The sequence below is a fragment of the Ailuropoda melanoleuca genome, chromosome 3 (assembly GCF_002007445.2).
Source record: "Ailuropoda melanoleuca isolate Jingjing chromosome 3, ASM200744v2, whole genome shotgun sequence".
Classification (NCBI taxonomy): domain Eukaryota; kingdom Metazoa; phylum Chordata; class Mammalia; order Carnivora; family Ursidae; genus Ailuropoda; species Ailuropoda melanoleuca.
The window spans coordinates 68,008,393-68,035,788 of NC_048220.1; the positions used below are offsets into that span (position 1 = coordinate 68,008,393).

The following is a 27,396-nucleotide window of genomic DNA, read 5'->3' on the forward strand; positions in this document are numbered from 1 at the left end:
ATTATCTCTGAAAAAGATTTGTAGTATTTTGATATGGAGGGTGTTTTCCCTCCAGCTGAGGACAGCTGACCCTTGAACATTGCAGGGGGGTGGGCGGCCAACCCCACGCACAGTTGAAAATCCACATACAACTCCGGACTCCCCAAAAACTTTGCTAATAGTCTACTGTTGACTGGAAGCCTGACTCATTGCATACACAGTTGATTAACACATATTTTGAGTGTTGTATGTGTTACATCATGTATTAAGGTAAGCTAGAGAAAATGTTAAAAAAATCAGGAAGAAAATATACATTTCCAGTACTATCATGTATTTATTTATCAAAAAAGATCTGCATGTAAGTCAATCTGCACAGTTCAAACCCATGATCCAGGGCCAACTGTAACTGGAAAGATACTTGAAACAGGTCTTTAACAAAAACATAAATATATTATAAATATAGCCATGTTATAAACGATAGCATAAAGTCTAACCCTCCAAAGGGTGCACTTTCTTGTCCATTAAAAAATATCATAGTCATGCTTCTATATCAAGATTCATTTTATTTTCTCCACCGTATAAATACTTGAGAATGACATTTTAGTAGTTCCCCACCCCTTTTTTAAAGCAGAGCAGTCAATATACGAAAACTAGTTTCCTGGTTTTGTTAGATGAAATGTGAGTAGGTAATAACTCTCAGGCTCCACTCAGTGATATTTATGTTCCAATTTGCTCATTCATTCATTTCAGCTGATTGGTCAAACACAGAATGTAAAACCTGGATCTTATTATTCAACTTATTAGCAGGAAGTTTGGGGCGATCGGAAATATTGTCTGGTTTCTCCGGTAATGACCTGTAAGGTTTTGCTTTGATTTCACCTTCAGGAAACGTAGGCTCAGAAAGCACAGGCTCAGAAAAGGCTTTTCTAAGATTTTCACTCTCTTCTCTGTTTTGCCTTATGGATTCTTCTTCTTGGAAAATTTTCTTTACCTTCTCCAGCACAGCATTAACACAGACTGTCTAATAATAAAGAAATATTTGAAAAGTAAAGTTTCTTTTTAAGCTACTGAACATCCAGTAATAAGTCCAATAAAATGTGTAACATAAAGTCATTAATCTCCTTATCTAATAAAGAAGCACTTCCTTTCCTGGCACATGATAAACATCAGGAGATTGATTCCTTGTTCTAACTATATCAGACCATAATCTAGAAAGAAAATTAAAGCATAGTATGTTTCAATAAAGACATACTTTACCTCTTTCCCCCCAATTGATTAAATGTTTTACATCTTTACTCTCTGATTTAATTAAATGAGACCCTTTCTTCTCCTGAATTAAATGAAACATTTCTTGGGAGATGGAATTTGTCCCCAAATGTGTTACTATCTCAAAGTAGGTTTTTTGTTTTTACTTTCTCCCCCTACCCTTTGCTTATACCTATGTGTACAATTGAAAGGGCTAAACATATTAGTTAGAATTTAGTAAGCTAGTAGATCAATGATTTCTAAGCAAACACATGATCCATTTTCCCTCAAAAAAAGCCATTCAGTACCTTGAGTGTCAAAACACACAGAGAAATATAGCTTTGAAAATTGGGAATCACAAAGAACTGTAATGATGAAGACGACGATGATAAGTATTTAAGTATGCTGAGTATGCTAAGTATTTAAGGCAACAAGAATAATAAAATCCATAAAATATGAGAAGACCTAAACTAGCTTATCTTACCAAAGCGATGCCTAAAGCTCACATAATAGGCTATAAATTCTTAGAAGGTCTTCCTAAATAGGGTAATACGGAAATGACTGAGGGCCTTGACTGACCAACCTCAATTTCTTCCTGATCTCCTGCCTCCTCCTTTCTCGGCCTGTACCCCGCTATAGAATGAGGGAATACCAGATGCTTTCCTTCACTTCCCTGCAGTTAGCATGAGGTCATGTGACCCTGTTTTAGCCAATAAAATAAAATATATCTGCTGAGGAGGAGGTCAGGAGGGATTTTTGAAAGTTTTTCTCCTATATAAAAAGAAAGACTCTATGTCATTTGCTCCTAACTATCCCCTCCTCCCTGCTTTGGACACTGATATCGACAGGATACCTGAGCGAGAGGCAGCAAACCTAAGAACCAAAAACAATAAACAAGATAGTGCAGGAGAAAGATGGACAGGCCCTGCATTCATGACATTGTAGACCCACTGTATAAGCCTGGGAACCACCGAACTCTAGACTTCTGATGAAGTGAGATATTTAAATGTCTTCATCCATTAAGGCACTGCCATCCAAGTATATCCCAACCTAGAGCTATAAACCTTGAGAACCATCACTTCCAGTTGCAAACAGCTTCATCCATTTATCCCCCGGTAGGACCATTTTGTATGCATGCCATGCTGTGAAAAAAGATGTGGGGGGTGCCTGGGTGGCTCAATCCATTAAGCATCCGACTCTTGATTTTGGCTTAGGTCATGATCCCAGGGTCGTGAGATGGAGCCCCCCGTGGTGGGATCCATGCTGCGCATGGAGCCTGCTTGAGATTCTCTCTCTCCCTCTCCCTCTGCCCCACGCTGTAAAACCTGGATCTTATTACTCAATTTATTAGCGGAAAGACGTTCATGCACATGCACTTTCTCTCTCTCCCATCCCCGCCCCCTAAAAACTGTCCTATTTGATATATTTCTTCTTCCCTCACCTACAAAATTTTATCTGTGCCCATTCTAACCACTTCTAACCCAGTCACAGAAAATGAAGGATCTTGATCGAGGTCAGTAACTCCGTGTTTATTTTTAATCTATACCTTACCTCTTCTCTACCAATTATTCCCTGCCTTTTCAGCCTCTCCTTCTTGACTGCCTCTTGCCCTGAAACTTCTTTTTTTTTTTTTAATTTATTTTTTAACGATTTTATTTTTAAAGTTTTTTTAATTTATTCGACAGAGATAGAGACAGCCAGTGAGAGAGGGAACACAAGCAGGGGGAGTGGGAGAGGAAGAAGCAGGCTCATAGCAGAGGAGCCTGACGTGGGGCTCGATCCCATAACGCCGGGATCACGCCCCGAGCTGAAGGCAGACGCTTAACCGCTGTGCCACCCAGGCGCCCCTTGCCCTGAAACTTCTAATGTGCTCAAGTATCTTCCATCTTAAAATAAAAATCCCTGGCACCCTGTTTCTCTCTTGACCGCTATATATGCTTGCTTTTCTTAATCAAACCGGCGTCTATATTCATGGCTTTGATTTTATCATCTCCTCTTCACTGAAACCTTCTCATTTCTGTCTTCCTTATTCTATCACACTGAAATAGTTACAAGATGGTTGATTCCAACAGCTTTACTACTAGATCTAATGAACATGTTTCAAATCTTTATTTTACTTGACTTTTTCTGCTGGGAATTGACACTTAACTGCTCACAACTTCCCGAGACTCTATTTCCTTGACAATTTCTCTCCTGGTTCTCTTCCTACTTTTCTGATTATTGCTTCTTTGTCTCCTTCATGGATTTCTTCTTAGCTCACCCTAAATGTTGCTGTTTTTTACATTTCTGTTGATTTTCCACTCTTTTCACTTCCAGACTTTTCACTCTTTCCACAATGCTTCCACTCACAGGATATTAACTTCCAACATATAATTATTTGCTTTCAAATTCATAGTTCCAGCTCTGACCTCTCCTAGATCTTGGGTGCATACGTGACCAATTATCAGGTCACCAAAAAATTGTTTCTAATGCCTACTTAGAAAGTTTATAGAATGACAAGTCATGTGGGATGATTTCAAAAGCCTTCAAGAAGTTAGAGTTTAATTTTGGTTTCAGCCTAATTTGTTTTAGTTTCACCACAGCTATTTCATCCCACCCATTTTTTGCTGCATATTTGTATCCTAGCTCAGTTGGATGGCATTTTTGAAGGAGTCACATTTAAGATACAGAGCACTTCTCAAAATTTTTTAACACTTGCAAAATATTTATAAGTTTGGGTCTTTTAAAAACTATGGATATGTTTATAAAAGTAAATTCCTTTACTTTTTTTTTCAGGGATGTCTTGGCTATTCTTGACCTTTTTCATTTCCCTGTAAATTCTAAAATAAACTAGTCAACTTACACACCTCCTCATATTTTAATTGGGACTGCAATCAATCTATAGATGATGGGAAAACTTAATCTTTATTATTGTGTCTCAATATGATAAAAAATATTAACAAAAATGTGTAAGACCTCTAACAAACAAAAAAGCCATAAGAATTATTAAGAAAAATTAAAGAAGACCTAAATAAATAGAAGGATATACTATGCTCCTGGATTGAAGGGAGGACTTATTTTACTAGTTATCAAGACTTACAAAGCTCTTATAAATAATACAATGTTGAATCAGTGTAAAAATAGAAAAATAGATTAGCTGAATAGAACAGAGCGTACATAAATAGACCTACATATATAAAGACACTTGATTTATGACAAAAGAAATGTTCTGGGGCAATAGGAAAAGTTTTTTCTCCCCAATAAATTAAGTTGGATCCATTGGATACCCATAGAGGAAAAATTTGTCCCTTACCTCATACCAATGGTAAATCTAAAAGTGAAAGGTCCCTTACCTCATACCAATTCCAAATGGAATTGGTAAATCTAAAAGTGAAAGGTAAAATAATAACCCCTAGAATATATCAGGGGAAACAGTTTCATGACCTTGGATATAGGTCAAGCTGCCCTAACTAAGACATAAAAAGCACTTAACATAAAAGATTAAACATTGGACTACATTAAAATTAAAAACTTCTGGGGCGCCTGGGTAGTGCAGTTGTTAGGCAGCTGCCTTCAGCTCAGGGCGTGATCCTGGCGTTCCGGGATTGAGTCCCACATTGGGCTCCTCCGCTGGGAGCCTGCTTCTTCCTCTCCCACTCCCCCTGCTTGTGTTCCCTCTCTCGCTGTCTGTCTCTCTGTCACATAAATAAATTAAAAAAAAATCTTAAAAAAAAATAAAAAACTTCTATTTTAAAGACACTGCTAAAAGGGTGAAAGGAAGTCACAGAATAAAAGAAATAACCAAAAGAGGGTTCATATTTGGAGTATATTTTAAAGTACAAATCAATAAAAAAGAAAAACAGAAGAGACTTTAACAGAAATTCACAAAAAAAGATCCCAATATTCACTTAATGCATAAAAAGGAACTCAGCCTGATTAATAATCAAAGAAATGTAAATTAAAGCACAATGTGATAATACTACATACTCACAAGAGTGGCTAAAATGGAAAAGACTGACAATAGCAACTGTTGGGCAGTATCTACTAGAGATGAACATATGCGTATTGTGTGGTTCAGAAATTTTACTTAAACATATGTACAAAAATATTCATAGAAACCATAACGCAATTGCCCAAACTGTAAATAATATAAGACTTCAACCATAGTGTGGACGTTGACTTATATATATAGAATATATATTGAATATATATGTATTCAATCAATGAAATACTACACAACAATGAAAACCAACAAATTATTGCTGTAGGCAATGAATGAATCTCATAATGATAACTGAGCAAAAAAGACTAATATAAAAGAATATATAGTATATTATTTCATTTATACACAATTTAAAGAAAACTGTCTATGGTATTAGAAGTCAAAATAGTGGTCACCCTTTATAGAAGATGTTCATGATTGTGAGGAAAGCAAGAAAGAAGCTTCTAGAATGATGGTTACATTTTGTTTTGTGATGTGTGTGGTAGATAAATAGATTTTGTGATAATCCATCAAGCTGCATACTTTTCTCTCTGTATTATACTTTAAAAAAAATATTTAGAGGTAAGTATAAATGGCAATGGATTAAAAGAAAATAACCCCTTATGATTTATAAAAATCCTTTACATATTTGTCACATTTTGTTTTTATTTTATTTTAATTCTGAGAGAAAGCATGCCTGTGAAAGGTGGGGACGGGGCAGAGGGAGAGTGAGAAAGAGAGAATTCCAAGCAGACTCCACGCGCTCAGTGCAGAGCCTGATGCGGGGCTCAATTTCACAACCCTGAGATCATGACATGAGCTGAAATTAAGAGTTGGATGCTTAACCAACTGAGCAACCAGGCGCTCCTTTTGTCACACTTTTTAATGAACACTTTTGAATTACAGCACTTGTAATTCGAAATACACTAATACTTGTGTTCCCCAATATCATAGACTTAAATGATGGAAATACTGAGTGTTAGCCGACCATGGCACAATGGCTGAAACAAAACAACCATAGCTAAGTGAAAGTAAAACCAAAATGTTTTGACCAAATAATAATAACCTTTATAAAAATAATTTTATTCAAGTAAATTTGTTTTTGGTGGATTGACTTGCCTTAGGAATGGATGGACTTCACCTCAGAAAATAATTTTTTTTTAGAAAAGTAAATTTTTAATGTAAAATTATTTTGTACAACAAAAGAACAGTACCTTGGCTTATGAATTTATAATATATCTTTAACATGACATGAAATAAGTGTATTTATACCCACATTCTAATAATTTTTTTAACTTACCAAATAAATTAGTGCTGCATATGAGGCATACATTATGCTAGTTAAAGCAGTCTTTGCTGGAAAAGAAATGATTTCAAACAAAGAACCCCTTCTGACCTGCAAAAACAGAAAAAGAGTTTTCTTATTATAATAAAAGTTTTCAATGTTACAATGTTAAATTTTACAATGTTACTGTAAAATGAGATTTTAAATATTTCTAAAGAAAGTTATCTACTGGATCTATCTAGGTTTTTTTCACATTCCAAAAATATATCGGTTTGTTTATTTATTTATTTACAAAAAGATACTTTCTTTTGCCATGGTAGATCTATAAAAACCTATGAAAGATCTATAAAAAACCTTGCATTTCCAAACTCTAATAAATTACTTTAACTTTTTTACTTTTAACAAGTGTGCTCACTAGGGGGTGCCACTGTGCATGTTAGAAAAACAGTCTTTTCTTTGTTCAAATTCATGTGATCATCCTTTACTAAATTCACCTCTTCATTAAGCAAACAGCAATCGAAATACTAAGCATTTCCTGCAGATTAATGACCTGATTGGAAATGTTAATCATGAGACGGCTGAAGGCCAGCATTAACCTTAGATGATCATTAAGCTTCAGGAGATGCACTGTGCTCCCGTCCAGCATGCTTTTTTGAAACAGGGAAGGTTTACACGAATCATAAAGTTGTCTCTCAGAGGCTTCTAGTGTCTCTGCCCCAAACGTAGCAGAATATATTTAGTTTAAGGGAATTATACTCTCTTCTAGGTCACCTCTGTTGCCTTAAGTAGGATATGAAAGGAGGGCATGAAGAAAAACATGCCCTTCCCATTCAGCAGCGAAGTGGCAGTTAGCCATGCTGCTCTGAAGTAAGTGCCAAGACACTCAATGGTTTCAATAACTCCCAAAGGTACAGACTGCAGCTAATAAAACCATGTAAATGCACAGTAAGGTACATACAAACTAGAAAGAACAGTATGTATATGTACATTAAAGTTCTTCATGACGTTGAAAAATGGAAACAACTGAAAGCAGAATGGTTAGGTAAATTAAGCTGTATCCACTCAATGGCATATCGTAGCTTTTTAAAGGGTGCTTCTGAAGAATGCATAATAACATTTTATTGAACAAACATTTCCATGGCACTGTGTTCTAAGTGCCTGTTGCAGTATATTCAATTTTTGCTTACTGCTGCCACTGCCGAATAAAGAACAAAACTGCCCATCACAATTTACCTTCTTCTCTCTTAATGATTTATGGAATGCTGAAGCCAAGAATACTATCTAGCCTACCAGCTAAGAGATGGAGGTGGGGGAGGGGCAGGTCAGGGGAGGAAGGCATTCCTTCTTATGCCTTGTCTTTCAGGCCATCCTGACTCCTACATATGGGATTAGATAGGGGCAGTTTTAGCCCACTCTCTCCATAAATTAGTCTGGAAAATTTCCCAGAGTTCCTGGCTTCTGGAAAGAGTTTCCAGGAACTGAAGCAGCTGCTGCTCCTTCCCTCTTACCAGAAGAATCAAATTGATAGCACGCTTTCGAATCCCACTATTGGGCTACAGGGAAGCAAAAAGACAAGTGGAGAGCAGACGTTAGGAAAGAAAGCAAATATACTCCAAAAAAATGTCTCCTAGGAGAGTAAAAGACTCATGAGTTTGTGAATATATGAATGTACAGTGGCAATGTACAGGTCCATATTCAATACCTGGTAGGCCATATACAATAAAAATAAAAGTGGTGTCTGCATGCATGAGAAATTTCTCTGTTTCTGTTTCACTGCATCTTTTTTCCCCCACATTTTGTCCTTCACCTGAAGTAATTAAAACTGATTACTTTTCAAAGTTTCAAATTAAATTATATATCTGATATATGTTATGGTTCTGAATGAGGAATCTGTGTATTGCCTAAGGGTCACTTTCTCACCATTTTAATGCTTTTAATAAATACATTCTATTCCTGTAACAAATCATTCCTGTAGAAAATACATTTCCTCCAAAATTTATGTGGCTACTGGCAAGTAGCCATTTTTCAGTTTTATGACCTACTTCCAATACATGTTTTTCATATTATAAACCACCCTGTTTCATTTTTGGCATGCTATAAGCAGGACTAGTGTATGATAAAATGGATAAATAGGAGAGATTTATAAATCAAAGGTTGTATTTAGATCATCTCAACCAATTTAAAAATTTTTATCTGAACTTCTTGTATTAACTTTATTTGCATATTTAAGTTAAAAGAACCTTGATATCAATATTATGCCCATATGTTTTTTTTGAATTCTTAATATACACATGTATATATACATATATATGATATGTGGATATATTATATGGTCATACTAACATCTCAGATATATGGATATTTCAACAGTAAAAACATTTCAATCTTTAACAAAATTTCTTTCACATAATTTTGAGTCCCACCTCTGTCACATAACTTTGCCTCATCTTATAAAAGAAGTACCGGTGTTTATCTTATTTTCATGGAGGAAAATGGAGACAAATCACAAAAAAAGCAAACCATAAGCAGTTTAGAAAATAATAAAGATCTACTTAGAGATGACTTGAAGGTTAAAGAATCACCAGGCCCAACTTAGTTTATGTTGTTCAAAACTACCCTGACGAAGGATACTAGGGGAGTCACAAAGGAGCTGTAACTCAGTGATTCACAAGTAAGTGTTGCAAGAAGCACTGGCCCAGAAAAAAGTATTTCCTGTAGGTTTGGAAAAGCTTCATGACCCTGTCTCTGCTTGAGCAACCCACAGTACTCATGAGCACAGGAAGGACTCCTAGCAGTCCACAGTGAAGAAAGTTATTTGACTTCATTTATCCCAGTATTACTACGCAGTGGAACATTGTTCTTGAATAAGCTCTTATACTCACACGGTCCTATAAAAGCTTAAATGTCCCAACCTCTTGGCCAACCTGGAGAAGTTATGTCTTCAAGATTCCAGGGATTCTACTTTCTAGGAACTGTCCTTTGTCCCCAGGTCTTGAATTATACCATCCAAGATAACCTCATGGCAGGCCCATCGAGGACCTATAGAAATTCTTGGTATTTTTGAGGTTTACATATATTTTTTTTTTACACAAAATATGTGAGGTTTGAGTTTAAACCCCAGTCTACGTTGAAGTGTTGGGGGTGAGGAAGAAACTATACTTAGAAAAGTGTCTGATCTTCACCCTGAAAAAGGGAGCACAAGTTCACTGGGATCCACGTAAGTCACAGGCATTTTAGATGGTGAGGGTTTTCTTCACTTTTGCCCATATCTGGCCTACACCACTCCACAGTGCCTGTATAAAGAGAAACAGTCACCTCTAATGCTACTATAAGGAAGATTGTGACATACATAAGGAAGATCTATCATAGCAAGAGCTCCTGTGGCCCTGCATTGCCCTGCCAAAGTCAACAACTCTGTCTGGGAGCTGACGTGTCTTGGCTGAAGTGAGCATTCGAGCTGATTATCTAGGTCACTGCAGCCTAGAGCAGCTGCAGGCTTTACTCACCCAGACAGCTTATAAGGCTAAGCAGATGCACCATTCCATAAGTACTGATGCTGGCGATGCTGAAAACCACCAAGAAATTCTCTAACCAGAGTTTTCCGCTCCTGAGGTCCTTTTAGAACTAGCAGATAACTCGCAATAATCTCAGTCCTGCATAAACTGGGAGGGTTTGAGAAACAACCCGACTTAGCACCTGTAAAGACAGCTGCAAAGCAAGTCTCTTGTAACAAGCTGGAGAAGACTGACTCCAGTGACGTGCTCATGTTACAACAAGCCGTCAGGATCTCTTCAGGTCACTTGCATCAGTTGTGTCTTTGGATAGTTCATATTGGGCCCAATATCTCGGGATATGCTAACATAAAGAGGACTTGCTCTAGGGCTGAGCATACAATCAGAAAGGCCTGGGCATATCGGCAAGGAGCTCCTGTAACAACATTCATACTCTAATTACCTTGAGGAGACTATTACTGCATGCTTCGTCTCAGACCACATCAGAGGGCTGAAACACTATCCTAGTCACAGGTAGTGTCCTAATGAAAAAGCTCCTCTATTACATGTTTTTGAGGGAGTAATCTGCTGGGCTGGCATCCCCAGCTACATAATATCCAATAGAGTTTTGGTAGAACCATTTAAGGTGCTCTGTGTACAAAAGTATCTTTCTATCATTAACTATCCTCAGATCAGTGACAAGTCAGATATCTGAAGAGGATCTTTAACACCTCCTGGTAGGTTAACGAGGCTGCCCACCTTCCCACATAAAGTGATGTCCTCCATGCACCTACAAAGCATATTCCCTTGCATTAGCAATTTCAGTTTTCACTCCTTTTACTTCTGCACACCAGAAAGTTCCACTTTTTTTTTTTTTTTTTAAAGATTTTATTTATTTATTTGACAGAGATAGAGACAGCCAGCGAGAGAGGGAACACAAGCAGGGGGAGTGGGAGAGGAAGAAGCAGGCTCATAGTGGAAGAGCCTGACGTGGGGCCCGATCCCAGAACGCCGGGATCACGCCCTGAGCTGAAGGCAGACGCTTAACCGCTGTGCCACCCAGGCGCCCCCAGAAAGTTCCACTTTGACACAGGCAGGATTCCTTCAATACTTGAAGGAATTCATGCTGGAATCCACTCTGGGTAAGCTAAACTCTAGCACTATGGAAAGACAGCCAAGCAACCAGGGCTGGTACAGCTCCCTCACTCTATGCCACTCACCTCTCTGGTACACTGGCACGCTGGATATGCTCCATTGACCTCCACCACACCTCTTACATTACTCCATTGTTCTTTTGACTCTCCAGGCCATTATCTTCACTATTTATACTTCTATTTCTTCTTCACTGAGATTTTTACATCAGAGATATGTCATTTTCTTGCTTGCTACAACGTAATTCCTCTCAGTAGCAATTCTGATTCTCTACCCTGGCTAAGCCATATTATCCAAGCAGAGTTTATTCCTCATTCCTAACCCTCAAGGACCCTGGAATCTCTGACCTGAGACTCTTCCCACTTGTTTCACTCTAGCCATATGGAACTGCTTACATTTCCTAAGTAAGTTATACTCTCTCTGACCTCAACATCTTAATAGACAATGTTCCCTTCTGGGAATAATTCTCCTACTTCGTCACTTGGTTAATATCTCCTCCCTCAAGATCCAGTATTCTTCTAGGAAGCCAACACTGACTATTCTGTGGAATTACATGCCCCTTGTTGATGCTTCCATACTACACTTTGCACATTCTGATCATGCACTTGCTACACTCCACTGACACTGCTTACTAACCTATCACCAACACAGTCCATATAGGGCAAGAGAAGACATTTATGAATCCTGGTATCTAACCTAGTGATTTTACATATCAATGTTCAAAAATATATGTTGAATAAATAAAAAAGTAGACTAATACTCCACTTACTTCCAGAAAGAAATGTAACCACCTTATATTAAAATCGTAAAAGATACCAGAGGAAGGACATCTGGTTCCAGTAGTAGGGTAGACCGAGCTAATGTGTAATCCTCTAGAAATTCCATATAAATACTCCTAGAAATTCTATATAAAATCAAACTCCAAAACGTAATACAAGACTGAATTTATGAAAAAGAAGAAAAAGAAAAAAGAGGGAGGAAGGGAAGGGGGGAGGGAGGGAGGNAGGGAGGGAGGAAGAAAGAGAGAGGGGAAGGAAGGAAGGAAGGAAGGAAGGAAGGAAGGAAGGAAGGAAGGGAGGGAAAGAAATTTCCCTGTGCCAGGAACTAAAAGGCGGAGCAGTAAGTGTGTGAGTATATGTCCCAGGAAGTATCAAAAAGAGATAAGTAAAAGGAAAATATGAGGAAGGTAAACAGATATAAAGAATAAAATGAAAAGGTCCAAAGTATGTTCAACAGATGCTCCAGAAGAAGAGATTAGAGAAAATGAGAAAGAGGTAACATCTGAACAAACAATGGCTAAGAATTATCTAGAACTGAAGAAATTATCCTCAGATTCAAGAACCACTATGATTCACAAGAAAGTGAAAAGCATTTTGACAACAGCTAATAAAATTGAAGCTATGCATCCCTTGTGACCCAGTAATCCCCCTTTAGATGTATACGTGGAGAATGTCTCTCACACAGAGATGAGGAGTCATTTACAAGAGTGTCCAATGAAATACTGTTTGCAAAACAAAAAAAAATTGGAAACTAAATTGCCTGTCTGTCCAATAATTACCTGTGGATTATTTTGTCTTACAATGGGATACTACAAAGAAGATAAAATAATAAACCGTAGCTACACATTTCAAAAATGTTGAGTGAAAAAAAAAGTTTCAGAAGGATGAGTACGGTATAATACCATTTATATAAATTTTAAATATATGGAGAATAATGTATACAAATGTAGTGAAACTATAAAAGAATCCACACAAATGCTCACATCAACCTCAGGATAATGATTACCTTTGTAGAGAAAAAAATGGGGAATGTATTGGGACATGGTTAATTATATTTCTTTTTATAAAGGAGATATCCAAAGGCTATAATGCAAAATATTACTACCAATTTGCATTTGGATGGGACTTCTGATAAACTCTTTTATATATTTTGAAGCATTTTATTGATAAGAGTTTTAAAAATTAAAGCTAGGTTCTAAGACAATCAGAATAAGAGCAAAGGAGAAGAAATTTCATGGGTGTTGATTTTGAACTGATGTCATAGAGACAGTCACAGTCAGCATATGGACCTTGGACGGGTAGGTCACTGATTCCCTCCACCTCAGGTTCCTGGAATACATTATCACAATAAAGCTCTAAATTTACCTGTGAAACTCACTGTCAGGGCAAAAAGGCAAATGTGTTGTGTTTTTCAGTTCTCATTATTGCATTAAAGGAAACATAAATTCAACTGGAAATATAGATTATTTTCCTGCCACTGAATTTTCATGAGTTTTGGGAAGCAATTCTCTGTGGATATCTCTAGTTCTTGTACAGATTGGGCCTACTGAGCAAAGGACATGGTTGAATAACAAACAGCTTTAGGAGCTAGAGAAAGTGTATTCCTCTGGAGAGATCTAGAGATGTACTCCCCAAGACATGTCATGGGGCACTAAAGATAAAGCCTTCTCCTTAAACCCTCTAGAAACATTTATTTCTTTCCCCAAACCCCCTCTTACCTTTTCTCCCTTTGTTTCTCTCTCTGTCTCTCTCTCAGGCTGGGCCAATATGCCAGCACTCCTACAAAAGCCGAGTCTCCTAATTTCAGTCTCCTCTCCTGTGATGGAACTTACTACACGCATAGGTAACACGCAGCTCTCATCACTTGCCCTGCTGGAACTGAGGGGTTCGGGAAATGACACAAGATGTTGCTCTGGCTGCTGCTTTTGCAGTTAATAATAAACAATCTCTGTCTCTGATTCAAGGGAGTCTTGTGTCTTCTCTCGGTGTGTGTGTTTGTACAGCTGTAGCAGCCTAACTTGTTAGCTCGTAAACAGTGTAAAATCTCAGATTCTTCAGTTCTGACTTAGCAAAGAGCAGCAAAAAGAAAGACTGAATAACATAATGGGCAGTGTCTTTAAATGTGATTTCCTAATACATACAGAAATATTCTTCAAAAGGGGCGCCTGGGTGGCACAGCGGTTAAGCGTCTGCCTTCGGCTCAGGGCGTGATCCCGGCGTTATGGGATCGAGCCCCACATCAGGCTCCTCTGCTATGAGCCTGCTTCTTCCTCTCCCACTCCCCCTGCTTGTGTTCCCTCTCTCGCTGGCTGTCTCTATCTCTGTCAAATAAATAAATAAAATCTTTGAAATAAAAAAAAAAAAAAATTTTTAAAAAATAAAAAAAAAAAAAAAAAAAAAAAGAAATATTCTTCAAAGGACATTTCTTATGTCAACCCTCTATAAAAACTATGGGTTAACAATGCAAGGAAAGAAACATCAAGGCAAAACATTCATTTTAGAAATGTATTTCAGTGGAAATTATACAGCTCCTCTGTATTTCTTTTTGACAACCTCAGGTTCCAGGAATAAGGTTTATACTGCTTAGAGAAACCGGTAGGTAACAAACACAAAGTATTTTTTACTTTCTCAAACATCAGGTATTATAAGGGAGCTTTTTATAATTGCTATCTCAGGTAATTCATAGTTGAACCTATCCCATGATTTCTGGAAATGTTAAAATATTTGATTAAAGAGAGATTCCTAGGGAATGGATATTTTGTTGATTTTAGCCATCCATCATCCTTTTTCTCATCTTTTCAAAATAAATTTGGTTTAAGGATTCATCCTTTCTCCATTCTCCGGTCATGTGGTCTGGATGGAGCTCCAACCTCCATCCAGGGAGAAAGCAGGCAATGCAATCGGGTCATAGGCCAATCAGTGCATCCCATTTCCCTAGTTTAGAGGTAAGCCTTTCTCTGAGAGTGACCCTCAGGACTTGGCCAGGAATGCTGGCTCAAGGACTGTCATTCTTTGGGGCTATAATTGAACCTGGAAGGATGGGGTCCTGGGAATAGCTGCAAATCATCTTGTAACCACGAAGGGAAAGTCAGTCTGTGAATGGAGTCAACACAGAGGAAGCAGAGCCAGGAGATGGGTAGAAAGAGAAAAACAGGACCATGAAGGCATCTTTTGAGTACCTATATCCTGAAAACTTATCAACTCTGGATTGTTTGACTACATGAACTAATGCAGATTTTTGGCTTCACTCTGTTTGAGCCAGGGTTCTTCTCCCTTCAACAGCAGAGTCAAAATGATTCACTCTGGGGTTTAGGTGCCAGGCTTGCAGGATTCCCAATCGTTTATAACAAACATTTAGAATGCTTTGAATAATGCTCAAATGGAAAAACCCAGAGTTCTATGCCATAAAGTTTAGAAAAAAAGAAACCGGTCCTGAAAAAGTTTTAAAAGCTGTTGTCCTTAGCAAAATATAACAGAGCCTCAAAAAAACAATGTAGAGCCTGTCATTTGAAATACACTGTGTGTTGGTGGGTCTATCAAAATGAGTTTATAGTTGAATATAGTCAAATATGTTAAGTCAAACAAAGATAATCTTGGAAACATAGCAAGGTTATGGGGGAAAAGGAACAAAACAATCATTTTAAAGGCTTATAGGAATCTTTTTAGGTTTGACATAAGTGGTAATCTGCTGATATTTAGGTTGAACCATTTGAAATGTACAGTTTCATGTAGCTCAATCAAATAACGAAGTGGGAAAAAGTCCACATTACTTCCTCTTTCAGATTTATTTAAACCAGAATATATATACTACAGTGAAAAAAGACCAAACCATTCGTTTCTTACCCAACTATTCTTGTTTTATATGTAAGACAACCAAATGTGTTCCATTTTAAAATCTTGTAATTTCAAAACAGTTTCTTAAAAAAGAGTCCGTATCTTGTGCAAATGTTAATATGCACTCACCTGCACGTTATAGAGGGGTTGCTTCGGTGCGTTAACTTCCCTCAGCAAACGATGCGATATGTCCCTTAACTCTAGCAGTCTAGAAGCAAGCTGAGGCTGCAGAAGTTTGGCCACTGATTTGGAAGACCTGGATATGCTGTTTAATCCTTGGATTAATGTTCCTCGGTTGCTCCTCGCTAAGGCGACAGCCATTCTGATTTTGGATGTTTTCTGCATGGGTTCTCTTTTCTGGAAAATAAACCTCTAAAGAGTGACTGGTGTGTGATTCTCCCGTGAATTATGACAATCTCCTTCAGACCGAGAACAAGTACCACATAACAGCATATTACACATGGTCCTACACATATACTCGGTGTCCAATAATTATATCCCATACCCCGTGTACCTAAATCTTTGAATAAATGTATGAGTTTTGCCTTAGCATAAATATCCACAATTTAAGTTACGAGCCAAAAGATCTAAATTTTTCATTTTTCTCTCTGGGTTTATTTATTTTTGCATTGATTTTTTTTTAAGAGCACTTTCGAAAGTAAGCAGTTCTTATTCAAATATTACTCAATGTTTGAATTATTTGAACAATAATTCTTATTCAAAGCTGTTACAAATATTTTCCCAGTTTATTTTAAAAATTTAAATGATAAAGCATTCATACATACTGCATGGTACAATTAAAAAAAAAACAAATTCCCTACATACCAATTAACAAGCTTAAGAAACTTTTACTTCTAAAATGAGCGTTCTGACAGAAAAAATTTATGGCATTAGCAAAACATATGACATGTAGCTCTTTCCCTGCTGTACCAGAAAGTGAACCACAGAGAAATTACTTACAATGTGGTTAGACTGCATTCCAGGCAACAGCAAATAGAGTTGTTATTATTCATTTAAGCAATTTTATGGGCTATGCTGGCTTTTTCATATGGGACTTGGGGGAAACGAATGGTTTATAACACAAATAAGCAACTTTGAATCTCTAATTATTGAATCCAAATATATAAGTACAAAACATCTTTAAGATGGATTGTTTTGGTCTACAACGAGCAACATGTATCTGCTGAAGAGCTATGTACTGTATATTTACTTGAAATGCCTCAACTGTTATCCTAAGAAATGATTTTATTATCGCTGGTTTTGTCATTAAAGTCTGACACGTCTCCTAATGGTTTAGCATCTGTGACTGGAGACAACCACAAACTACTCGCCTGTCAATGAGGATGTGCATCTGTGGCATCTGGTGTCTTATTGTGGCTTAATCTGTTAACTTTACTGAAGAAGTCCCATTAGCCCACCTTTGGTCTCAACCTTCCTAGTCAATGCAAACAGGAGAGAAGGCCATCTGAGCTGTGGGCTGCTAGAATTGCTGCAGTTTCAAGCCAGTTTAGAGCAGAGCAGCCCCTAAAAGCAGTTATGTGGTGGGTGAAACAAGCAAAATGAGACACAGGTGCAATCACGTTAATTCTGTAGCTTGGTTTCCAGCGCACCGGGGAGAGAAACCACAATTACCTGCACTGTCCTGCACTGTCCAGCGCTCCTACACACGCAGATTGAATTGCTCTTGTGATCTCATGCTTTGCCTCACTGGTTCTTCCTCTCAGCTCCTCCTGAAGTTGGAGCAGCTAGAGTGTTTAGTTTTACTTCTAGTACAGTTTACTGTGTTTTCGCTCGTAATCTATAGTCATAAGGTGAGGGCCAGCGGTGCCTGGGTGGCTCAGTCATTAAGCATCTGCCTTCGCCTCAGGGCGTGATCCCAGGGTCCTGGGATCGAGCCCCACATCAGGCTCCTCCACTGGGAGCCTGCTTCTTCCTCTCCCATTCCCCCTGGCCTGTGTTCCCTCTCTCGCTGGCTGTCTCTCCCTCTGTCAAATAAATAAATAAAAACTTAAAAAAAAAAAAAAAAAGAGGTGAGGGCCAGATTGCCACGGTGAACAAGAGTGGGATATATGCAGTTCCACCTATGCTGACATTTTGTCTACAAGGTCAGTCAGTGCCTTAAGGACTCTTAGTTTTTGCAGATGAAACATTAACATTATGAAATTTCCCTCCCCTTGTTTTGTGTCTACAAAATTTTGATGATCTGTACTTGTTGGCCTGGATTCATTGACTTTACTCAGATATTTCTATTAACTAATCTTGATTCATTCCTCCAAACACTATACTAGATTGATCCATTCAACCCTCCCGTCTTTTACAAAATTGTCTTTCTAAATCTTTACCTCTGTAGAGGAATAAGACTTCTTGTAATTGATAATCTGTGAATCAAAACTCTCCTGTAGGATCATAAAATTTGTGTTGACCAAAATATAGCATTTATGATAAACAATATTTTTAAAAATTCAAGCATGCATTAAAATAATGCTTCTCATTTTAGTATTGTCATGAATTCATACCTTTTTCCAACAGACTCGTTCCTAGTTAATATCATCTTTGTTTCCTTTTAATGCTGAAATCATTACAATTTGATAAGTATGCTTCCCTTCATGGTTGGTTTTTTTTTTTTTTAAGATTTTATTTATTTGACAGAGAGAGAGAGAGCAAGCAGGGGGAGCAGCAGGCAGAGGGAGAGGGAGAAGCAGACTCCTCACTGAGCAGGAAGCCTGATGTGGGGCTCAATCCCAGGACCCTGGGATCATGACCTGAGCGGAAGGCAGATGCTTAACCACTTAACTGACTGAACCACCAAGTTGCCCCTCCTTTCATGGTTTTTAAAATGCTTTCCTTTTTCAAAACTTTCATAGATAGCTCAGTCTCCGAAGGAAATATTACCTCTAGCAACAAAATGTTTCTGACCACCTTTATTTTCCCTGACACAAAACATACAATCAACTTGTCCCAAGAAGACCATTATTGCTTTTCGGAATGGTACTAGAAACCAAATCTAGACACTGAGGTGCATGTAAAGTGGTTTTTTTGTGGCTCTGAGAATAGAAAGGAAACAACAAAGGAGAGGCTACTTACAGTCCTGGAGATGCAGAATGAGATGAGATTTTCCTCTCTCTCTCTTTTTTTTTTTTTTTTTAAATAGTACCAGTTTATAGTGACGATTCCAACTCACTCTTACCTTCAGTGAATTTTTAAAATAGGCTCTAGTAGAAAACTTTTTAAATAAAGGGTTTTTTTTTTCTTTTTTTGAGCTACCAGCTTTTCCCTTTGTCTACTATGTATGCTATATATTTTCCTACCAAGCCATGTGTGTAAATTTAAACTTTGACCCCAAATTAAGAAGTGCTCATTTCTTTTTCCTGGTTTGTTTTGTTTGATTCCTGTCCTAAGCATCCTGGAATTGGTTGCAAGATGTGCAAGTATATATGATTCTTTTTGTCATCATTATCATCTGTGATCTGTTACCAAATGTGAGAAAAGAAATTCCAACTTCCCTCCCCTCCACCACCTTAGAGACACACAAAGGTCATGATCATTTACCACAAGAAACCTAGTATCGATTAATCAGATTGTTTTGAGAATCCTGCTCCAGATTTCGCTATTTGAGCCCCATTCTTTGAATATATTCTGCCTTTCTGTTTTCTTATCTTTTTTTTTTTTTCTGGAGCCATACTCATCTCTCTATCATCAGCAGTTTCAACGCTGAACTCCAATTTCTACTATGTCAGCTTTTTACTACTCTGCATCCAAAAAACCCAGCCTGTCAGCAAGTCTTATTCAATTCTTTCTCTGAATAGTCCTAGAATTTGACCACTTCTCACTACTCTTCAGTGCCAACACTCAGTCCATTGAACTTATCCACCCTCTCTACTCCAGACTAGTTAATTAGCCTCCTCACCGGTGTCCCTGCTTCCATCCTTGTCTATCTATGTTCATTCTATTCCTCAACACCTCTGCCAGAGAGAGAGAATTAAAACTTGGGTTGTATCTTGCTTTTCTGCTCCGCTGTTTCAGTGGCTTCCTAGTGCACTCAATGTAAAGGCAAATTACAAACAGTGGTCTACAAAACCCTACAAAGGTTGTCCTTTCTTTACCTCCCTAACCTCATTGTCTTTTTTCTCCCTTTCCTCCTACTTGTTGAACTTGTTAAGTATGCTCCCACCTCAGGGGCTTAGCACTAGCTATGCCGTTTGATTCTTCAAAGGTACTAAGGTTTGCTCCCTTACTTCCCTCACGTCTTAATTCAAGAATTACTTTCTCACTAAGACCCTCTTGGTCACCCTACCTTAATGGTCAATTATTCTCCTTGTCCCTACCCCTATTTCATAACTCGGCTACCCTTCCTCTTCTTCTTAAGACCTACCACTAACACAATACGTAGTTCATTTTCCTTGTTTCTTGTTTTCCTACTTGACTAGGATGTGAGTTCTATGACAGCAGTGTTTTGTATCTATTTGGATCACTGATATTTCGCCAGTACCTAGAATAGTGTCTGGCACACAGTAGGGTATATAAATACTTGTTGAAATGAATGAATGAAGAGTATCACAAAATATAACAAATTAACTAGAGAAATAGACCAAATACTAAATTAGAAACCACCCTGAAAGTTTTCAATGTACAATGTGCTCTGTAACTTCCACAATTATGATAGTGCCCCACTGAAACAACTCGCCAAAGACAAAAATGTAACTGAATTATAGAACACAGTCCTACTCTCATCATATTTGGAAATTCTATACCAATGAAAGTAATTTCCAGACATCACTGCTGCAGCCCCAAGAGTTTTGTCCTACGTGTTTAAAAGAAAAAAAAAAAATAAGCCAAGAGAATTCAGAAAAGTACATCTACAGTTATAAAAATCCAAAGTTTTGTATGGATTCCTATATGTTCTGCTTAGAACTCCCAGTTTTATAGTATAAGGTTAAGGGCAAGATAATTACAGAATAAAACACATAATTACCTTTCATAATTAAAACCACAAAAGATTTCTCTCACTCAAGTAAAGATCATCTAAGTTAAAACTTTTTAGTTCCCTAATTGTAAAATACATTTTTCATTTGTTTGAATGTAAAACTTTAATATTTTTTAATCCTCTTATGGAAATCATATGCAATTTACAAATGCAAACCTTTAAATCACTTTTTTGCTAAAGGAAGTGGATACTGAAGGTACTGGGGTCTGGGTTGGACTGGAGCATACAGGACATCAGAAGCCATGACCTCAAGCCAAGATTCTAAAATTAACTTCCCTCAGCCCCAGGAAGAAAATTTCCTTCAAAATCATTAGTCATGAAGAACTATTTAATAACCACTATTCTGGATATATCTCTCTATAAAAATCCCACCATCACTCCCACCAAATCTTTTGTTTGTTTCAGGCCAACAAGATGGCCTTTTCCTAAATAAATAAATGCCTAAAACTTTTTAAAAAAGTTTTAAATACTAATCATGAAATGTAGAGATTTAAAATCCAACCTAATGAATTAAAACCTTCTAAATATTCTAAAAACCAATCTTTTCAGTATGTTTGGGAATTATGGATCATCCCCAAAATAATTAAATTTGCAGCATTTACAATCTGACCTTTTAAAAATAATTTAGTTACCCAAGTATTAGCATTGTTTTCTGAATAATTTATTTTTGAAGTACAAGTAACTTCAATCTGTTATAATATCCCCTAAGAACTTGGGTTTCTTGCCAATCTCAGCAAAGTAAATGGCGGAAAAAGAACAACATAAGTGTTTTGAAAATGAGAAATAAAGTAACTATGTTTATATTCTTCTCTGAATGAGGTAAAGTTCTTATAAGTAAATAACTTCAGTGAGTTGTAAATAAGAACTCAGAGTTCTTTCTTTGGGATCAGAATATCAATCTATTTTACTATTAAACCAAATTTATGCCTCTAGTGATAATGAGGCTATTCAGGGAGTAGGAAGAAATGAAGGGAGTTGTAAAGAAAGTTGTAACTTCTCAGATTATTAAACCCAGTTTCTTTAATGTTGCCTGTGGTGAGAGAATCACAACTTGCAAGGGGAAACAGGGCTTTCCAGATTGTGCCAGTCTTACCCATTTTACATCCTAGACCAAGCATGGTCACCTGCCCATTCCTTCTTTAATACTCCAGAGCATACTCAAGAAAAAGTTCCAACATTTAAAAAGATTTTATACTAAAACTAGGGGAATGCTACAGGGGGAAGCAACTAGACACTGAGTCTAAGATACAGATTAATAAGATCTGGTTTGCAGTCTGGGGCTTTTAGGCCTCATTCTATCCTACTTCGTGGACCACCATTGGGATGCCATCTTACCACTAGGTATCCAGATATCTACACTTCAGTATCAGCCCTCCCCAAAGTCTAGACCCAAGACTCATGCCATTGGTTCATATTTACTTGATATTCTGGGAATATGCTATGCTGTTTCACACTTTTTGTCCTAGCTGACACTGCTTCCTCTGCTCCTATCTACTTACCCTACCCCTTTTTTACTGAAAATTCATATTCATCCTCTGAAACCCAATTTAAGCATCCTTCCTCCATGAAGCCTTCTCTGACCATCCTAGGTAGAGCCACTCATTCCACTAAGTCGGATTTACCTCTTACCATATTTTAAAACAATTACTTGTTTACAATTCCATCTCCATTAGATTAAGCTAACTGACTGAAAGCATCCTGTCTTATCCCTGTATTCCCTCTCCCAGTCCCAGCCAATAGGAAAGTATTTAGTAAATGTCTGATGCCTGGTTGCCTGGATGAATGGGTAAAAGTAGCTCTAATGTCTCTCCTTTGGAATGAAATATAAAGACTTTGTGATTACTATGTTACTCAGAGAGATTTTTGTTTACTTCCAGGTTTGGGCTATGTTCCTCATGTTTGAAATTGCCAAAACTCTGGTATCTGGATGAGGAAATTATTACTGTATCATGTAACTTTACAATATATTCTATTCTAAGTGTGGTCTAGATGACTAAAATACACTTTTCCATTAAGAGCTGTGTACTTTTAAGTAAATTAGATTATAAGAGTTTACTTTTTCCGGATCAGATGTCTTTTCAGAAATCTCTACCTATTCCCTCTTTCACTCCCAATATTTTATCTGTCTCAAATCCTTTTGGGAACAGAGGTTATACAAAACATATGCACATATGTTTTGTTTATCTGATATCACTATTTTCTTTCCACGTTAAAACATACACTCATACCATATTTATCTTTCCATTATTATAATTTATGTTGGTTATTTTTTTCACTGATTTAATTGCCATAGATTTTAGTTAAAATATATCTAGGTGTTTTCCTGATTTTTATATAAAGCAAATCTTAAGCAAATGTAGCAAACTACATACATTGCAATTGTGGCTATGAGAGAGCTCCACATTTCCGATCTAACAGCACAGTGATTTTATTTAAACTTAATTTATCCATCTCATTTCTTTGTCCACCATCTTTCTGCTTTTCATAGACCCACCCAGTGAGTAAGATTTGAAATTTGTTCTTCTGAGGCAAAATTAATTTCTTCCTAAGCTTCAGGCACTGATCTCAAAAGTCAAGCATTAAACAACAGATATGATATTAAAAATACAATACACTTTTTGTAATCCTTTTCAAAATTATGAAATCACATTACCTGATTAGACTGTGATAATCTTAGGATGGTAGGGAATTCATCTTTAAACTCATCTATAAGGTCCATGATGACTTTCTGGATCCCCTCGACTAAGACAAAAAGAAGTTAGGAGGAAAAAAAGCTTTAGGAAAATTATCACCTAACCATAATTCAAAAGAACATGGGACAATGGGTCCACTTTGTAAGTGCCTGGGAAAATAAGTAAACCCTAGGGGATTTTATTCCCCGTTGTTTCCCACACCCATATCCCCTTTACAACAAGATTGCATATACTTCTTCCAGAAAAGTTCTTCAACACCTGCCCACATATCCACCCAACAGGTTTGATGGGCATGACAAATTCTTGCTCGGGTTCCTAGTGCTTGGCAAGTTTGCAGGCCAGGGCAACACTTGTCCTACTCTGCCATTAGTGAGAGATGAGGGCACCCTTCCACTCAGGAAAGCAGGCAAGGACAGAACCTACAGCTCACTGCCAGAATTCTTTGTTACTGCACAATGGGCCTCTGAGAGCTTGTTACAGAGTCTTCTGAAATCACTCTGGCAGTGAGCAGAGGAAGAGTGTGTTTGAAGGCATAAAGGGAGGAGAAAGGAGAATGAAAAATAAACCATACTAAGAAGTTCTGCATCATGTGGAATTTTGACCCAACTTCTACAGTGATACCTCAATTAATGGATCATCTGAGAACAAAGCTCCCTTTGAAAAAAGTTGGCACACGCTTTAAAAGAAATGCTTCACATATGATGCCAAGAAGAATAGAAACACCAGCAGTTAGTTCAGGAAGACTTTTGAACAGATTGTTTTTCCTTCACTCAAATAAAGGTCACTAGGTCAAACACAGGCAAAATTATAAAATCTATGGTTTCTCTTCTTAAAAATTCCTCCTCCTCCTCCTCCTCCTTCTTACTCTTCTTCCTCATCTTCTTCCCTTCCAGTCCGACCCCACTTCATTATTGTCCATTGATCAAATCTAGGAAGAACTTCATATAATGTGGATTTGATTGATTACCTAGTTAATATTTTAGTGTGGATGAATTCAGAGTTGATTAACACAAATCCCATTTTAATTTGAAGCCTTTACATTTAATTGTAGCTAGACCATTGTCTTTAGCAAGCCTAAGCTGTGGGTGTTAGAGGTGTGTTCATTGGAGTTGTCTAGGAAAAAGAAAAATGTTCATCATAGAATTCCTCTATCACGTGAAGCTTGCCAGATCTCCACCTTCAATTTGTCTTTAGTCTTGATCTGTCTGAGAACACTCTTCACCAAACCACAAACACTTCTCTTAACCTTAGAAGAACATATTTCCCTCCGTCATGACCCTAGTACTTAAGATAATTATGCCCTTAATATGTGGAAACTGCAATCCATTGCCAGAAAGAAAATCTTATTAGACAATGATGAACACACAAACTGAAAGTCTGTAAGAAATGTAACCCTTTATTTGTCCTATTATGATATGTGCCTATCAGTATTTACCCCAGAGGAACAGTTGGCTGTCCCTTTTGTCTCTGATCTCCTTCCCTGTTCACTCTCATTGACCCCCTAAGCTCTTTTTATCCATCTGCCAACTCCTGATGTCTGCCCTAGCTCCCAACTGATTTCATCCAGTTTTTTTTTCTTTTTATTAGTTCTCACCCTCCTAAGCATCTTATGAAATTAACAAATCTACAAGAAAAAACAGGTTCTCATGCTAATATTGCCTGCACTTAGAGCATAACCAGACTCTGTGTCATTCTAACAAAGTTCTTTTTGTCTTTGCTTTCTTAATGACTCTCCTTGGGAGAGGAGTGATGAAAAAAAGACAGGGGGTAATGAGATTTTTAAAAATCCCACCCTGCCACACTTACTTTATATTTGTGACCATATCTGATCATATTATGGGTTTACTTAATTTTAATTATACCTATATCCTTACGTATCTTAAGTTATTTCAGGTAATAAAGTTAGAGAAAATAAATAATGTTAATGGTTATCTTCTTTAGCTATAATGTTATTCTTTATAGCTCATAATACAGTGGTCCATACTTAAAAAAAATTAATAGGCAACAGTTACAAATACCTCCAAATTTTATAACAGCCCTGAAAATTTATTTGTATTTAAAAGGCTTTAATATAGAAAAAAGATAATCACTCTGACAGGTAAGAATGTTTTGAAAGCAATCTGAAAATATCAAACAATACCAATACATTAATATTACTAAAACCAACCATCATTCTGGGAATATATCCCAATTTTAAAAATCCTCAATAATACTTTGTATAAAGACAGTTAATGCAAGGTTATTCAGGATGGCATAAATTAGAAATAATTCAAATACAGATTTCGCTTGCTATCAGAAAGAGCTTTTCTATTCCTAGGAAACGTTTTGTAAGCCAAAACGGAGTAAAGCGAAGAAGCAATGATCATTATTAATTTATACAGAAAGCTATTTTGACTGTTTCCAGACCAAAAAGTAACCTCTCTTAGGCTTTTCTGATACCCTAGGACACATCTTGCAAAGGGATATACAAAATAAATTGAGGTAAAGCGCAGAGGCTCACAGACACGGTTCAAAGCTATCACAGCTTGATACTCAGTGTAGTTCCGAGGAAGGAGCCTGGCAGGGCCACTCTTGCTGCTCGGGTGCCCACACCCTCTATCATAGCTTGCTGCAACACACACACACACACACACACACACACACACACATCCAATACTATTTTCATTTTTCTTTCTTTTTTTTTTCATAAAAGTGAAAATCTTCTTTGGATTTCTTTTGGATAGTGAAATCAGGTACCACCACTAGGTCTTTCACAAAAGCACAGTGGTAGAACGCAAACTTTTGAAAAGTAGGGGATACCTGTACATAACATTCATCAAATGATTGTTACCCCAAGACTATGGAAAAGCTTCTGCTCATTATATCTGTAAAATGTGGACTCTTTAAAAATCTAACTATGCACATAAACTAAACAAAATGTGTGGAAAACAATATAGTTCATAACAACCCAAAGTTTCCATGTACACAAAGCTTAGGAAGGAAAATACTAATAAAAATCAATGTTAATTGGGTTCTTTATTCCTAAAAAGTTGCGTGTCATGGCAAACAAGGCACACAAATTTTAAAAAATACTATAGAAAAACTGCTTCCATATAACTATTCACTTATGTCTAATTGATTAAATGCCAAGTTTATGTCTTGAAGTATGATTGAAAATACAATAGTATATCACTTTGCTCAGAGACTAGTGAAAAGTTTTATATAAATCAGCTTAGTGTGTAGGAGAGGTCTCCGCATCTACTGTTAAAGGCTCAGACAGGTCCTGATGTCGGACAACAGATGCGGCAGACCGATCAAAGCCTATATACATACATCAGACTGCGGGATCCTTCTGGGAGAGAACCCAGATTTAATTACATTAGCCAGCTCTGACAAAGCCAATCAAGTAACAATGCCTTAATTTTCTTGGGAGAGGAGTGATTCTGAGCATAGGCTGCTGTATATCACTCGGATCTATCCTTGATCTCACATCCAATAGGGATTCAGATAGAATGAAAAGAGAGACCTTAAACAGTCTTACTCAGCTTTCTTAAGGCAGTGCGCACAAACTAGCTATAGTTAGGGTACACCCCCCCCCACAGAAAGAAAAAAGGGAAAGGAGGCATTTTCAGAACTTTGCCAAAGATCTTTGGCTCTTTTTAAGTGTCAATGCATTAGCAGTGGTACTCATTGTGAGGATGCAGTGTCCAGAACAGAGCCCAAACTGAAGCAGTGCCCGAGGGAGATATAATGATATCCATGGAAGTAGTCACAAGTGCCAAGCAGATACTACCTGCAAGGCGGCTGACCAGATTTGCTCTCAATAATTAGACGCTCTGTGGGAATTCCCAAAAATACTTGGAGGGAAGGGAGCAGATTCAGATGTGAAGTTCTGCAGGGCAAAGCCAGTGAAGTATAGGTTACTATTATTATTGTGATCCCAACTTGTAATCATAAGTTGATCAAACTTGGGAAATCCTGGGTCATAAGAGAAAATGAATAGACCTTCTCATT

At 37.3% G+C, this 27,396-nt stretch overlaps 1 protein-coding gene across 4 annotated transcripts in view; it reads right to left on the reverse strand.

Moving 5' to 3' along the window:
• SPATA9 (spermatogenesis associated 9) overlaps positions 1 to 27,396 on the reverse strand; it is a 35,556-nt gene continuing 8,160 nt past the window's right edge. For 3 of the 4 annotated variants that reach the window (XM_034656526.1, XM_034656527.1, XM_034656528.1), the window contains exons 3-6: positions 23,364 to 23,452; positions 15,856 to 16,083; positions 6,486 to 6,581; positions 3 to 1,000 (exon numbers count right to left, since the gene is read on the reverse strand). In XM_034656526.1, the coding sequence (XP_034512417.1) occupies positions 713 to 1,000; positions 6,486 to 6,581; positions 15,856 to 16,083; positions 23,364 to 23,429 (678 nt within the window). In that variant the 5' untranslated portion in view covers positions 23,430 to 23,452 and the 3' untranslated portion in view covers positions 3 to 712. Of the gene's footprint in view, positions 1,001 to 6,485; positions 6,582 to 15,855; positions 16,084 to 23,363; positions 23,453 to 23,636; positions 24,198 to 27,396 lie in introns of those variants that run through there. The other variant, XM_019808593.2, reaches the window with a different exon arrangement.